At 46.5% G+C, this 12,500-nt stretch overlaps 1 protein-coding gene across 1 annotated transcript in view; it reads right to left on the reverse strand.

Annotated features, from left to right (window-relative positions):
- LOC308324150 (protein sidekick-2-like) overlaps positions 1–12,500 on the reverse strand; it is a gene marked incomplete at its 5' end in the record, with an annotated part of 129,881 nt that overhangs the window by 65,309 nt on the left and 52,072 nt on the right. The window contains one exon of the mRNA XM_080776102.1: positions 2,939–3,101. Within this exon, the coding sequence (XP_080632228.1) occupies positions 2,939–3,101 (163 nt within the window). The remainder of the gene's footprint in view (positions 1–2,938; positions 3,102–12,500) is intronic.

Raw genomic sequence — 12,500 nt, forward strand, 5'->3', positions numbered from 1 at the left:
AGAGAGAAGGAGGGTGAGTGACAACAGGAGATTTGGAAATGGGGGTGGTCGGAGAGAGAGAGATAGACAGACAAACATACAAACAGAGAGAGAGAGAGAGAGAGAGAGAGAGAGAGAGAGAGAGAGAGAGAGAGAGAGAGAGAGAGAGAGAGAGAGACAGACAGACAGACAGACAGACAGACAGACAGACAGACAGACAGACAGACAGACAGACAGACAGACAGACAGACAGACAGACAGACAGACAGACAGACAGACAGACAGACAGACAGACAGAGGAGGGAGGAGGAAGCTGCATGGAGGAGGTTATCCAGATAGCCATCAGCCAGTGACACCTGAGAGTGTTTGTTCATGTGTTCATGTCAGTATGAACAGAGAGGGTCACAGTCAGACAGGCTGTCAGTATGAACAGAGAGGGTCACAGTCAGACAGGGCCTGTGTTTCATTCAGGAGAGCAACCGTGAACAGTGACACTAAAGGTACCTCACGCATCACTGCAATTTATCGGCATTTATCGTTCTAACGTGACTTTTGACTTTGACGTACCTGACGCCAAAGCTCACGTCTGCTCGGCACGGCAGCTAGTGTAGGAGTTGTCTACACCCGTTTTCCTGTCTGACCATTTGACAGGCATCTAAACATATCTATTCACTCTTATGTGCTGTATAGCTATAATACTAATAAATACTACATATTTCACATATCCGGTCATATTATGAGCGTGAAAGAGGATTTTGCTTCTCACTTGATATCGTTTTATAGAGAAACACTAAAATCATAACTGGTACACCAAATGGCAATAGACACTTCACGGAAGTGACAACTTTTTAAGGGATTGTGACATAAAAGAAAAGTTTTTGTAATTTTTGTGTGGTGCAACCACCTGTGCGCAACCTAACACACACACAAACACACACGCACATATTAACTGTATATATGATGATTTCGGGTGTGCCAGCACAGTACACAGTACAGTGACAGTACAGTTGAGGGTACAGTAGAGGGACCCCCACACGGTAACTCTGTCATTTCTCAACTGTTTCGGACGCGGGGCGGCTCGCCGGATTCGGCCCGGCCCCTGGGCGCGTTCCTGTGGGTCTGGATGTCCCGGGGACCCCCCGAGGACTCCCCGGGGACCCCCCGAGGACTCCCCGGGGACCCCCGGAGACCCCCACATGGTAACTCTCATTTCTCTATCGTTTCAGACGTGGGACGGCTTGCCGGAACCGGGCCAGCACCCTGGCCGTGGTCCTGTGGGTCTTGAACTTCCGGGGACCCCCACACGGAGTTGCACCACTCACCTTCACACGGGTGTGATTTTCTTATTTTATTTAGGTTTTCTGAGCTCAATTGCACCCAAAAAACCTGAACTTTTGACATTCAGTAGATTGTCTGTGGTCTGGGGCTGCGCAGACATAACAGGCAGCGGAAAACCTTTTCTTATTGGCTCTCTACACGATGTTTGGTCGTATTCCGGTTGTTCATGTCAAATCTGGGCTCTGTTAAGGCTGTGTTATTTAAACAATCGGTTTCAGCCGTGATACTTTTCAAAAGATCGATCAAATTTACGGCAGTATAGGATCACATGATAAAGGCCACGTTGACATTGTCCTACACCAAAACCCACAGAATATACACTCTATTGAGAAATGATGGCCACAGTCCTATGGATATCCATCAGTATGACAACTATGACATGCCCATATATCGTAATGGGCATATCACATATCGGTTAGATTGGCAGTTATGGACAACCAACTACACACACACACACACACACACACACACACACACACACACATACACACACACACACACACACACAAACGCGGGAAGCGAATGCAGCTCGTACATATTTGGGTTTTTTTAAGATTTTTTTTTAAGTTAAGTTATTTTTAAGTTAAGTTTTTAACTTAGCCATAACCATATAAGGAGTCCCCAAAGCAGCTATACGTCCAAATATGGAGTGTGTTGCATCAATCACAAACAAATCACTCAGCTCCATTATGGGCACAAAGGGGACACACACACACAGACATGATCTGCTAGGTCTCATAGTAAGTGCTCACTGCGTTCGCAAATACAGTATATAATATAGTGTATATCATATTATACGCGCACACACACACACACACACACACACACACAACCACACATGCACACATGCACACACAAGCTGAGGGAACAAAGGCTGGTGTTTTGGTTTTGCAATTGAGTGCTATTACGGAGAATTCTTGATATTGTATTGGTGGAAGCTGTAGCATGTGCAAAAAAAAAGCTTTTCTTGAAGTTCATGGTCAGCAAAACATCTTATTGTTGGCAGAGCACACTTACCCACCCACACTGTAATGGCTGACGCATGGAAAAGGGAATATTGGCATCTCGATGCAACAATAGTGCTCTCTCAAAACAACAAAATATGCCTTCCAATTTCTGTCTTTAGCAGGCTGACGTCATTCAGAAAAAAATGGAAAAACGCGTCAAGTGTGTGTGTGTGTGTGTGTGTGGGGCGATGGAGGTGCAGATAAACATCTGCAGAGTTGTGAAGAAATTATTGGTGACTAAGAGCATGTAGCACCAACAACATAAAAGGGTCTCTTTTCTCGGCTCGCACCATCTGCGTGCTGAATACAACAATGTGGAGTACAAATCGGAAATGAATCTGACAATCCCCCGAACACAAGATGTTATGTCTCAGGGGAGATACGTAGCCAAATCGGTCTTGAATAAATCCATAAAAAATGAGTCTGGAGTATGAATAAAAAATGAGAAAATGAGTTATTAGTTACATTTAAATGGCATGGAAATTTCCCGGTGTGTGTGTAGCGGCCTAATTACAGTTGATGAAGAAAGGAGTGAGTGATGTCCAGGGGGAGGGTTGGCTTCTAGGCCGTGTGTGTGTGACTGGGTTGTGAAGCGGTGTGTCTCTCTCTCTCACCTGTACTCCAGGGAGAAGCGGGTCAGCTCCGTGCCGTTGTAGATCCATTTGAACTCCAGCGGCCAGCTGCCCTCGGCCATGCAGGTCAGGACCAGCCGGTTCCCCTCCAGGTGCACCTGGGTCTGAACGGGCTCCATCTTAAAGTAGGGCGCGACATCATCCACTGGTGAGAGAGAGAGATAAGGTAGGTGGGGGGCAAAGGGGGAGAGAGAGAGAGAGAGGGAGAGGGAGAGGGAGAGGGAGAGAGGGAAGGATGCAGGAGGGAAGGTTTAGTGGTTGCTGTGAGCTGACAACCTACACAAGTCCGGCAATTCAAAGGAGCGGGTAAAAATACAAACAAACAAAAAGCAATTTCCATTTTTCTTTGGCACTGATTGGGAATTTGAAGGTCAACAGAAAAGTCTGCTAAAATCTAGCAAGATAAGTTAATACGGCAAAATGGCTTCCCCCCATCCATTCAAATCCACTTGCAAAATGGCAGAAGAACAATTTGTGCTTTCCAAGAGGTCTAAATGAAGACTGAAAAATTATTAGTGCGAGCAACGTATCCACAGCAGCATCGGGAGAGAGAGAGAGACACAAGGACGAACACAACGCAGATACCTAGAGGCTAACTATACAACAACAGAAAGAAGGGGACCGTGAGTATGGGGATTGAGCAGGGTGACACTGCTTTTAGAAAACACAAAGTTTTCTGGCCCCTAAACCCCCTCATGACAGGATGAGCTATGCTCTATGCCTTCCTTCATTTATCTTTATGACTCCCCAACGCAGCCCCGATTATACAGGTCCCCATCTGCAACGGTGCACGCAGCCGGCGCGGCGCTCCGTGCCTGCGAGGTGACATGCAAGAGCTCGGGCTCGGGCCTCGGAGACAAAGTGCTTTCATTTGAGCTGATGAAAAAGGCATGATCAGACCTATTGATCTGTCTGACTCACCAGCCACGGGCGACACTGAGCCGATTGTGCCACTGTTTGTGGCGCTGGGCTAATTAAAGTCTGTATTAATAGCTTGCAGTAAGCCCCCCCAAGGTCCCCAGTGCACTGCACGCCTGGTTCCTACACAACACCCCGCTGGCTGACTCACTCCCACGGCTGATTACTGGAGCATCTCTCCACGCAGTGCACACCGACACTCACGTGCACACACTGGAGATTTACACTGCCAATGAACAGGATATTGTATTGCTGTTCTGGAAGTAGTAGGTGAATGGACGGGGATATCGGGGACTAATAGTACAATAGGTAGGGCCTGATTGAAACTGTTCATTAAAATCAGAAGTACGCACGCACGCACGCACGTTTTATATAAATCATACTAACTCAAGTATGTCAGAGCATAGTCTATGCTCTGACAGACCACGGCTACAGCGACAGTGAGTAACGATATCGTTGGATCATTTTCAGAGCGATCTGATCAACACTGACAGCCAATCAAAATCCATCTGAATTTACAGGGCATCACGTTGGAGACATCACTCTCGTCCAACGTGGCAGATGACATTGCTGAGAGACTCATCATCCAGGTTCAAAAAGATAATGAATCATCTGCGACAATCCGATTATGCACATATTGCATATCGGCGAGTGCCCGGGGTCACCAACCAATTTGCTGTGCTGGGAGGCAGAACATGGAAAGAATTTAAATGTTAAATAGTTTTTGTGGTGAGAAACGGCAGATACATTTCAGTCAGACGCTTTCCTCAAGATTTATTATTATTGCATAAAGTTTGGCGGTGTGACTACTAGTATATGCACCTGTGGTACTACATACAGATTAATCTGCGCAAGCATTACATAGAATCTGAGATCACCAACAACGCCAAAGCAGAGCCTAAGATACAGAATTATTACATGGACATAACCTTCAAAGGCTTTAACCTACAGTAAGATAGACACAGATATAACATAATACACAGAAATCCATACAATTAACATAGTGACATATAGTGAAGAACAAAATGCCACAATGAGGAAGCTGGGGAGGTGGATTTTCATCACGACACTTCTTCTTCTTTCGTGTATCATCCTCAAATGTCCAACTCATTATCGAGTAGCCACTCCCTTGTCTCTGGCCCACGTGGAAGAGGCCGGCCTCCGAAGGAGGTCTGTACAGGGGGCAGGTGTTAATTATGTGCTCGGCAGATTGCTCAGGCTCGCCGCACTCGCATGCTGACTGTCCGCCAAGCCCCACCTCTTCATTGCTGATTTGAAGCAGCCGACTCCAGTGCACAGGCGGTTCAGTAGGGTCCACTGCCGGCGTGGTAGGTCCTCTCCTTCAACGCCATCACCCGGGTCAAAGGTGTAGTGGTGCATATAAGGGCCCAGCAGACTCCCACTCCTGCTTCCAAGATGCCGCCAGCCATGCACTGGTGGAGGAGTCCTCCGGGATGGAACGCAACATCACGACACTGACAAGCAGCAGAAGGGGCGGTGAGAGACCTATGCTGAGCATGTAGTATGAAGACTGAGCAATGTTCTGCTTAGAAAGACCACCTACATTTTATTCAGCTATCAACATAATTCTGATTAATAATAATATTGGAAACAGCTGAAAGGTATAGCCACTGCTGAACACCACAGAGGCGAGGAGAGTGGCAAGGAAAGAGGGATGCTGTTTATTTTGTACAGAGAGATTCTGTTTATTTTGTACAGAGAGATGCTGTTTATTTTGTGCACTTTGTTGCTGACAGGAGATAATTTTTCAAGGACATCTTTGAATAATTTTGTGAACCCCTTAGGGATGTGTGACTTGTGTGTCAATAAACGTTTACGACTAATTAACAGAAATTAAGTAAAAAATGAATATAAATCACTTTATTATAATCTATCATCGTTATTCGTACATAATTATTTTACAATACCTAATACAAAATTAATTCAAAGAGAAGAAATTTTTATATAGACCTAAATTGAATCATTTAGGTCTATACATATTTTAGGCCTTATACCACCCATAGCTGTTTATTAACTGTGGTTAAAAAAATAGGTCCAAATGCCCATCCCTAGAACCCAATCCATCTAGTTATATGGCACTAAAAGGGTTCCCCAATTCATTTTCCTCAATGGCCATATTTTGACTAGCGTACCAGGCTGCATGGGGACAGAGTCCGCATTTAATGCCATTTATATCTGGGACTCCGCGGGCCGCAAATGGCCCGTCTATTGGGGAATAGCACTTGCCGTAACACTTTCCCTAGCCTCGACGACCTTGCAGGCTCATGCAAACACTAAAAATGTAATTTAGATAGTATGTTATGTATACAGATGCCAAATCGTTCTTGGTTTACTTATGATCCTAGATAACTAGTTCTATGTATTTGATGTATTACCTTGTGTTGTCCTTGCTTACTGTAAAATAGCTCTGGATTATGAGCGCTTGCTAAATTGTAAATTGTAGGCAACCCATAAGACTCAATTTAAATCCCAACCCTACAACAAGCGCTTGAAAAGTGAAGTCAGCTAAATGACCTGAATGTCATTTTCTGTAATTGTCCTTGTGAGGAATGTTGTCAAAAAGACGCTCACATTCACACACGAACACACACACACTTGGGCAACAATGCCTAAGGGTGTGGGTTTCCCCGCTACTACCCACACACATCACTCGTGCGATGGGTGGCAAATCCATCACAGAAAAAAAATCTATCTCATCACTTGTGTTCCATGTTTCCGATCCGTGCTGATGGTGACACCACTAGCGGCATGCCATGTCAGAGGCAGTCCGCGGTCCAGCGCTTGGCTAATCCGTTTCTCTCTCAGACTGTCACCCCTGCATGAACCTCTCCAACACAAACACTCACTGCCCGACCCGGTAGGACCTTGAAACTGATCCCCGTCTGAGCCCAAATGGAGTGACCGTCCTCATTCTCCCATGAGCACTATAGATGCTGGAGAAATGGCTTTGCTGTAATTCCATCTCGCCGGTAAATACACATACAGTAAAGTAGACAGACACACACACACACACACACACACACACACACACACACACACACACACACACACTCAAAGCATGTAAACACACACACTTGTAAACCACTACCCCACGCACCCCCACCTAGCTCAGAAGCATGGTGGCTACAAGCACTTAGCGATACAGCGTCGCGTCGACAAGCCGCCATTAGAGACCCCCCCGTCCCCATCCCTGTCACGTCAACAAGCCTTGAAGCCGCCATTAGAGACCAGGCCAGGCGTGAGGCCCACGCTGACAAATCGATCAAATGACAAAAAAGCTAACTCAGAAAAGTTACCAATATGCAAGTGCAGAAGTGGAGGATGGGTACACTGTATACTCTGTGCAATCTGTGCCATTACACCTGTCAGGCTGAGTGGCACTCACAATGAAAAGCGTTGCTTCGCTATATGGCAATTGCGGAGCAGTCTTGTGGAACATGGCACACCGACATTTCTCTGCTTGTACCATGAGTGAATGACAAATAAACCCCTCTTGATTCTTGAGCGATTCTGTGGCAATTCCAGAACAATTTAAAACCTATAGTTACCTATAGGCATACCATGAGTGAAAATCTTCCAAAATCTTCGATCGTCCATTTTCGCACATCACCACGTTATAAGGAATACGTGGTTAAAGCGGGTACTGTCTGCACGTAAGCCAGCCTGAAAGAGGAGGCAGGAAATGATGGACAAAAGAGTGGGATTATCTGGGGGGAAGGCAATTTATTTACTCCCTTGCTACTAAATCCAAAAGGAGAGAAACAGCCTAGATTCAAGCTGTGCACAACTGACCCGATCAGACTCTCTGCGCAGGTATACTCTGGGATTCTAAATGGCCCTTGATCCCTAAAGGTTCTTGGGGACACAGCTCTGTTGAAGGGGAGAAAGGGCCAATTCTCAGGGCTTCCATCTAATGAGTTCTCCCACAGAGAAGCCCTGTTCTGACCCCCTCAACTCCCCTCAACCCAATCCCCCCCTACGATTCTATCCTTCATCACTGCCGATGCACCTCTGATCTCCTCACAGGGATTCCAGGGTCACAGGAAGCTGTGACAGGGCTTAATGTAAGGTCGCATTCTCACCAGAGAGCTTTGCTGCGATTAAAACGAATCCTGCTGCGCATTTTCAGAAAGTGCGCTTCGTTTGGCAGGTGTGAAGGCTCTTTCGAATCCTAATGCGCAACAAAGAACCGCATTTTACTCCGAGCAAAAACGGGGGTTTCGCTTCGCTTCCAATCGCGCTTGACTACGATTCGGTGCAGGTGTGAATGCAATCCGCAGCAAATACAGGAAATGAAGCAAACATACGTCAGGCGGGTGAGGAGCTGAACACAGTTGGAGACGGAGAAGGCATATTTTACGCAGCGCAAAGATGTCCCGTTACCGTGGATAGACGTGGTCGAATGAGGAGAGTGGAGACTGAAGCCCTGATCGAAATGAGGACGAGTACATTAATCAATTGCTTAAGAAAACACAAACACTGCAGTGCAGTAGTATTATAGCCTACAGAATATTCTGTCTGTCTGTGCGTGCCGTAAACATGGAGTGCTGTCACTGCGTGGGGACTAGTGGGGAGTAGGAACTTTCATCTCGATAAACTTGTAAACATTTTGCGCTGCTGTCTGTTATATCAGTGCGCTCAGCGCTGTGCCTCCATGCCCAAAAGAACAGTGCGTGCGTGGCTGCGTGCTTATAGTGAGAGAGCGAGAGAGGGGGGGGCAGTCCCAGACCGTCGGCACGACACATAATGCACGTTATGAGTATAATTATCACCATAGATTTATCATTTCACTGTGTAGGCTAGTTTATGAATGTAACACATTGATAAAGGTCCCCCCTGCTGCGTTTCCAATTGCTGCGGATCATGACAGTGTGAAGGCAAACCGTAGCCAATTAAATATGCAAGAATCCCATTTCTCCTCCCATACGCATTCGAGTCTACCGAAGTATTAGGTGAGAATGCGACCTAAGACGCTCAGTGTTAATCAAGTCATAAAGGACAACTTCACCACTTTTCAACCAGTTCAGAAACCCGTCTTCCAGTGACATCATCGGTGGGGAATCCAAGCTAATAGAAACTGCAGGCTTTCTATTCTATTTCTATTCCATGATGGAAGCCATCGTTCTCACGGTAATAAAAATCTAAATATATATTTAAAACATTTAAAAGAAATCTTGTTTAAAAAATAATCAGCCTATAACGACGATGTCACTGCAAAGACGGGTTTCTGAACTGCCCACAGCACTCTTATGAGACACAGACAGAGTAGGGGAAAAAAGGTGCTATTTCATGAATTATCATGATCATTAGTGAGGACCAATTATATGAAGATACTGCAGGTTGAAAAGTGGTGAAGTGGTCCTTTTAGGGTGGAGGTTTAGCGGTTCTTTGTGTGAGCATGTGAGTATATTATCCAAGTGTTCTGCACAGCACCCATCACTGGCCACCATGCAGCCACGTTCACCCACCGCATTATGTTCTGCTCAGTCCAGCGCTGCGCTGTGCCACGCCGTACAGCACTGTATGTTTTTGTCAGGTATAGATATGTGTGATTGCCTGCCAGGTGTGTGTCGTCATCATCCCTGTGCCACTCTATAATTTGTCTGAAGTCAGGTGTCGTGTCCTTTCAGAGCAGCAGCAGCTAATTCTGCATCCATATAGGCTGGGCCAGAACAGCCTTCCTGAACAGTAAACAACACACCCACACACACACACACACACACACACACACACAAGCAAGCACTCACAAATGCACACGTGTGCCGCACGTAGACATAGAGGGGTGTGCAGTGCGCACTATAATTCAGGACTGCAGAAGGACATGTTTCCATCTGATTGGTTCATTTAGACTGCACTGAATGCTCCCTTTTGAAGGCAATGCTGACAGGTTGTATGACAGTGTCAGGGGGTAGAGGCAGAGGCGGTGAGAGACAGGTGTTCAAAGAGAGAGGTGCTTCGCCGTGAGGTGTTTCACAGTGACAGGAATGGAGTATATGCCGGGGAAACGGGCCCGGGCAGACACAAGTTGTCTGACTCCAGATGGAAAGCCAGAGGGCAGTCCTTCTGGACCGGTGGTGTCCCGCGGTGGAGTGGGGGCGAAAAGCAGATCAAAGCTGGCCGACCACTATAGGTCCAGGCTCGACAAGAAAAGGGTAGAGACGTGGGCGCACCAGGAGGACTTTCAAACGTGTATAGTGACACCCCCTCCCTGCCTGCCTGCCTGGGCGAGGCTGCGACACTATGGCCCATTCAGCACAGACAAAATAAAAACACCTCATTCCAACCTGGCGCTGCACGGGTGGCAGCGATCCAGTCAGGTCCTCTGCTGCGTACACTGCATTTTAATGGCATGTGAGACAAAGGCCGCAGGCACCATCCTGGCTCCATGAAGCATGGCCCTTTGTGCATCCCAGCGTGCCACGCTGGCATGGAATCACAGGTTCACATTGAGCATTTGTCACCTATTCGTTCACTCGCTTTTGTTTATGTGTTTTTGTCTGGACGTGCCTCTTTCCCTCGGTTCCACTCCGCCAAAACAACGGCAAGCGTTTCCTCACCCTCTGCTTAATCCTCGGGTGGCTTTGTTTGAGCGAGCGTAACCGCGGCCGAGGTGGCAAGTCCTCGGCACAATGGTGGCAACCTCCTACTGTACATGATGCACGTTGGTGTCACTGAGTGTCAGGGGCACAGTCGGAGTTCAAAACACATTTTGTCTCCAATTGTCGCTTGATATACGCACGCAAGCACGCACGCACACTGTCAGGAGTGAGGTTTAGATTGAACCCAGGATGCAAAGCCACAGTAGACAGAGTAGATTTAAGAATTTAATAACAGAAAATAGGCAAATCTAACAGTAACAAGCAGGCAGGAGAACAGTAGTCCAAACATGCTAATCTACAGAGCAGAATGCAGGCAGAACAGTAACAGTCCAACAATACAAGGCTTACTGTGTAGAAAAGCGGGCAGAGAAGCAGGAAGTCCAAAAATGCAGAGTCCAAGAACAAGCAAGACCAAACACAAGGTTGACAAGGTATAACCTGACAGTGAGTGTGTGAAATGAGTCCAGTCTTATAGGAGGTGGGTTGATTGGGGAAATGTTCACTGCTGGGCTGATGAGGTAGTTGAAGACAGGTGTGTAAATGGAACTGGGTGTGCTGGAATGGGATATGGGAGTGGCCAGTGTGGAGTCACAGACTGAGGGAGAGACAGAATGTGACACACGCACCAGGGCTCCAGACTAAAGTTTTTCACCAACATCCTGGAACCGTCCCAAAATACAATTTGAACCGTCCCAAAGTGAATGTATACAGTCCAGATTTCTTTTTAATATTGTTCTACTAACCATTCACACTAATGTGAGGGCAGAACATATAACAGTTATTTAAAGACTTCCAGCATTGCTTTTGAAAGTGGCAAGGAATCATAATAGGTATCAAGGTATCATAATAATCCTTGATAGATGCATTACTCCTTGAAATAAATGCCTTCTTAGAATCTTTCGATCAGCCCCAGAAGGGTAACCAACATTTGTGGAGGGGTTGCCAGTTGCAATTCCGAATAATGTGCAAAGTAATGAAATTCTGAATAAAAATAAATAAATCCATGTGTTTTACTAATATTTTCACAATACAGAATATTTAGGTAATTAGTAGGTAAAAGCTTTCGGTCTGCGTGTGTGGCACTGAAAAGGTAGTTTTTCACTGACGTGCGTCAGAACCTCAGGCTCAGACATACAGGGCTGATCAATGCACAGCCTCAACTTGCCCACTGTGATCTTCTCACTTGCGGGTGGAAGTTGTCAGTGTGGGGTGTTAGGGTAACACTTCCGGTGTTAGGTGTGTGATATATTTTTATGGATCTTAATTATCTTACCAATAGCAGGAAGCATCCAGCACATTGTTCCATCCACCGTCCACAGGCTGTTGAGAGCCACTGTTTCATGTACAGTATTAATTTCCGACAGTTTCCTTACATATATTAACTTTTGGCTGTTATCATATGAAAGTTTTTGAGTGGTGCAGACTGCTGCGCCTGTTTTGCGGGTTTCTCTCTGCAGTAATAGTTTGCAGGAATAGTTTGTGGCTGAAGTGTTGCCGGTGCCGCTGCAAAATGTATTCAGCGCTGCTAGTCTCATGCTGCCCGTATAGGTGCGCACGATATGCACATTTTCAGTGCAAAAACTCCTCTACTCCTGAAACCGTCCCGGCTGAGATCAATTTATGTACCAAATAGATATTTTATAGTCCCCGGTACGTAGGGACCACCTTAGTCTGGAGCCCTGGCACGCACGCACGCACACACTGTGCGCATGCATAAGAAATAAGAATATACTAGCAAGTGAGGAGTGCATATACGCATCCACTTATGCATGCACGTCATTCTCAAACGCGACGAGCGCGCGTACACACGCGCGTACACACACGCGTACACACACGCGCACACACACACACACACACACACACACACACACACACACACACACACACACACACACACACACACACACACACACACACACACACACACACACACACACACACACACACACACACACACACACACACACACACACACACACACACACACACACACAAAATGACATCCA

The sequence above is a fragment of the Protomyctophum bolini genome, assembly GCF_963924005.1.
Source record: "Protomyctophum bolini genome assembly, chromosome: 11".
NCBI lineage: Eukaryota > Metazoa > Chordata > Actinopteri > Myctophiformes > Myctophidae > Protomyctophum > Protomyctophum bolini.